This window comes from Galendromus occidentalis, unplaced genomic scaffold (genome assembly GCF_000255335.2).
Source record: "Galendromus occidentalis unplaced genomic scaffold, Mocc_1.1 scf7180000077442, whole genome shotgun sequence".
Taxonomy (NCBI): domain Eukaryota; kingdom Metazoa; phylum Arthropoda; class Arachnida; order Mesostigmata; family Phytoseiidae; genus Galendromus; species Galendromus occidentalis.
In genome coordinates, this window is record NW_003805430.1 from 633,662 (window position 1) to 636,603 (window position 2,942).

A 2,942-nucleotide genomic window follows, 5' to 3' on the forward strand; every position below is an offset into this window, starting at 1 on the left:
AGGAGTTTCGCACCAGGATCCGTGATCCTGGAAAAAAGGTCGCGGTCTCGTCTCCAGAGGATCTCTCATAGAGAAAGCACTACCATGGATGGAGGATTGCGCCATCCTATGTCAGGTGGATCCCGGATCTTTGTGCTCCTCTCTCGCGAGAGTCCCGGATCGTGGTGCTCTGTTGTCGAAAAGGGTTCCGTCAAGGGACCGCGATACCTCTTCTTCAGGACGATCCCGGATCGTGGTTCACAACGAGAGTGTAAAAAGGCCACGATGCTTCTCTCTGAGGAGGATCCCGGATCGTGGTGGGAGAGTTCCATCTGAAGAACCGCAATCCTCTTTCTTCAGGAGAATCTCGGATCGTGTTTGTACTTGAATATGTGTGAAGAGGCCGTAAACCTCTGTTCTCTGGAGGATCCCGGACCGCCGATAAAAATCCTTGGCAAATCCTCTAGGATCCCGGATCGAGGAGCTCCATGAGTTTTGTCCAACCGTTATCTTTTTTCTTCAATCAAGAGTCCGCAATCCCCGGCAATCCCCTCAGGATCTTGGATCGTGCTGCTTGATATGCGCTGGCGGCGGCGCCGTGGTCGCCCGCTGATGTAGCGGGCAGACGAGTCGTCCGCCATTTTGCCTCGCGGTCATCGCGTGCGGCACAGCAGCAGTAAGCATTCACAGCAGTGTGTTGTCGGCATTGCATTCGGCAGATTAGTTGAAATCTACGACTCTAACGAAGTAACTCGACGGTTCAAAATGTCGGAAGGTTAGTAATCTAGGGAGCTTCACTCGAGTTCCGTGAGGCGCCACCGCCTACAGAAACGGCATGTTGTTGAGTTCGAGCCCGGCCCGAGGCTTGTTTCGGCGCCTAAAGTACCTGAGGCGGGCGAGGGTGGCAATCGATGCCGATTCCCATTCGGTATTAGAGAGAATTGATTATTACATCTCGAGACCACGAAACTGATTATCCGTCGAATCTTTATGAGTTCTGAGCGGGGTCATTTGGTTTGACGGAGCCAGGAGAGCTGTCGTTGCCGACAAAGACGCTGCAGGTCGATACGGCTCATGAACGTCGAAGAGTTGGTCCAGCTAATATTCGTGACGATCTGACAGCGGCTTCGAACTTGGCTCGGACTTCCCGTGACTGTCGATCAGCAATGCGTGATGAATATCAGGAGCGGTTTCTCAATTCCGAACGTTTTCTACGTTCATCAATGCGTTGTCTGGTCGTGTTCCGTCTCCCAGAAATGTTCAAGATGCTGGACCTAACAAACTCCGTGAAGGCGACATTCGGGTCCCTCCTGTCCGTGTTGACATCGCAGAATCAGGCAGACTGTAGACCCATACGTGCTCGTTGTGCGCTGAGGCTCCACGGAAACCGCTCGTGAAAGCCCGGCGCCCCGATAGCTCGAAGACTTCTACTCACTACCAGTCCTTTCAGTCACGGAAATGCAAGTGGACCAAGTTGTTGCTGAGCCGAAGACCGACGAAACTCCGAAAGAAGAGACCCCCAAAGAAGCTGCGAAGGAAGAAGCGACTGCGACGTCTACAACCGCAGCCCCTTCTGCGGAAGAACCCACTGAAGAACCCGCAGCCACGACCCCTGCAGCTGCTGCAGCTGGAGCAGTGAGTACATCAACCGCTACATCGAAAATATCGTTCCTCCAACTCGGCTCCAGAGTTTCTGAGGGATTCGAGATTTCGAGCTGCCGAAACTGTAATTGAATCTGATGTGATTTTCCGCAGGGGGATGCTGCGAAGACAGATTCCAGCAAAGATTCCGCACCCGCCGGAGCGAAGCGGATGAAGAACGACGTCGAAATGGCGAGCTTATCGACACGTCAGTACCTAGACACCACAGTTGTACCGATTCTCCTGCAGGCGTTGTCAGCTCTTGCCAAGGAACGACCGACGTCGCCAATCGAGTTCGTGGCTAATTTCCTCCTGAAGCATAAGTCTAATTACGAGGGAGGCCAGACAGCTCCCGCAGCTGAGAAGTAGTCTGTCAAGCAATGAAATCTGGTGTGATCACTTCATGTACATTTAGGAGGCTTTTCGGCGTTAGACCCTAACCCGAAAAATGGCAAGGCATTTGTAAAATAGGTGCGCGTTCTCGTCGACGTCCATCCATAATCTGAATAACATGCGAACGAAATAAAAAGCCTTGACGCTGCATCATCGATTCCGGGAACCTTAATGAACACCCCTTGAGGTATGCAACGAATCGTGTAACTCTCACTCGGAGTCTCTCGAGCGTCTATCTCTCGTGGGACTCGAAACTAAGCGATTCTTATCGATCGATCCAATTACCTCAATTGATTGACTCGATGTCGTATTAATCATAATCGAGATGGTTACGGCGTTATTACTGACTCATCCGCGGGGGAAAATGGTAAAATGCGGGAGGATTAATATGTACATCGTGCTCGAATGATCTCGATGGACCACGGGTGCGTCATTCTGGGAGTTCGAAATGAATAAAAGAGAGAAGTCGATGTTTCAGAGATGTTCCTCATTAGGGCGGGTTTTGATGTGACAGCACGCGGACAACATTTAAGAGAGACATGGAGATAGAGCTGCTCGCGAGCCTAATGCTTGGAAAATCCCCGGTACACGTTCGACACGTAGACTCCGGTCTCTCGTTCATGGTTTCCCCGATTTAGGAGTTGTGGCACGGAAGCTGAAACGTTCACTGCGAAAGAGTTGCTGCAGCCCGCATTCTGCGCTATCTTACGAGAGCAGTGAAGCCTGTACGTCACGCACAACGACTTTTCAGCATTCCTCAACGTGTTCCCTGGGCGCTCGTCGCAGAGATTGTATGAGTGATCCAACGGACCGATTAGCGGCGCATACCGTAACCGTCGCCAGATTGCGTGGCACTGAAAGGTCAGTCCGCTCGGACGAAGGCTCTCTCGATCACCCATACGAGAGCAAGACCCGGCCATTCGCTTCGA

At 52.0% G+C, this 2,942-nt stretch overlaps 1 protein-coding gene across 1 annotated transcript; it reads left to right on the top strand.

Moving 5' to 3' along the window:
- Positions 1-629: 629 nt before the first annotated feature.
- On the top strand, positions 630-2,488 carry LOC100901165 (dosage compensation protein dpy-30). Its single transcript, XM_003743276.1, has 3 exons — positions 630-754; positions 1,430-1,614; positions 1,735-2,488. Exons 1-3 carry the CDS (start codon positions 745-747, stop codon positions 1,987-1,989), a joined length of 450 nt encoding a protein of 149 aa, XP_003743324.1. The 5' UTR covers positions 630-744; the 3' UTR covers positions 1,990-2,488.
- Positions 2,489-2,942: the final 454 nt, after the last annotated feature.

Bases quoted from the DNA above. Each gene is read 5' to 3' on its own strand.
- LOC100901165 (XM_003743276.1), top strand. The intron at 1,615-1,734 runs GTGAGTACATCA...GATTTTCCGCAG, and splicing joins CAGCTGCTGCAGCTGGAGCA to GGGGATGCTGCGAAGACAGA.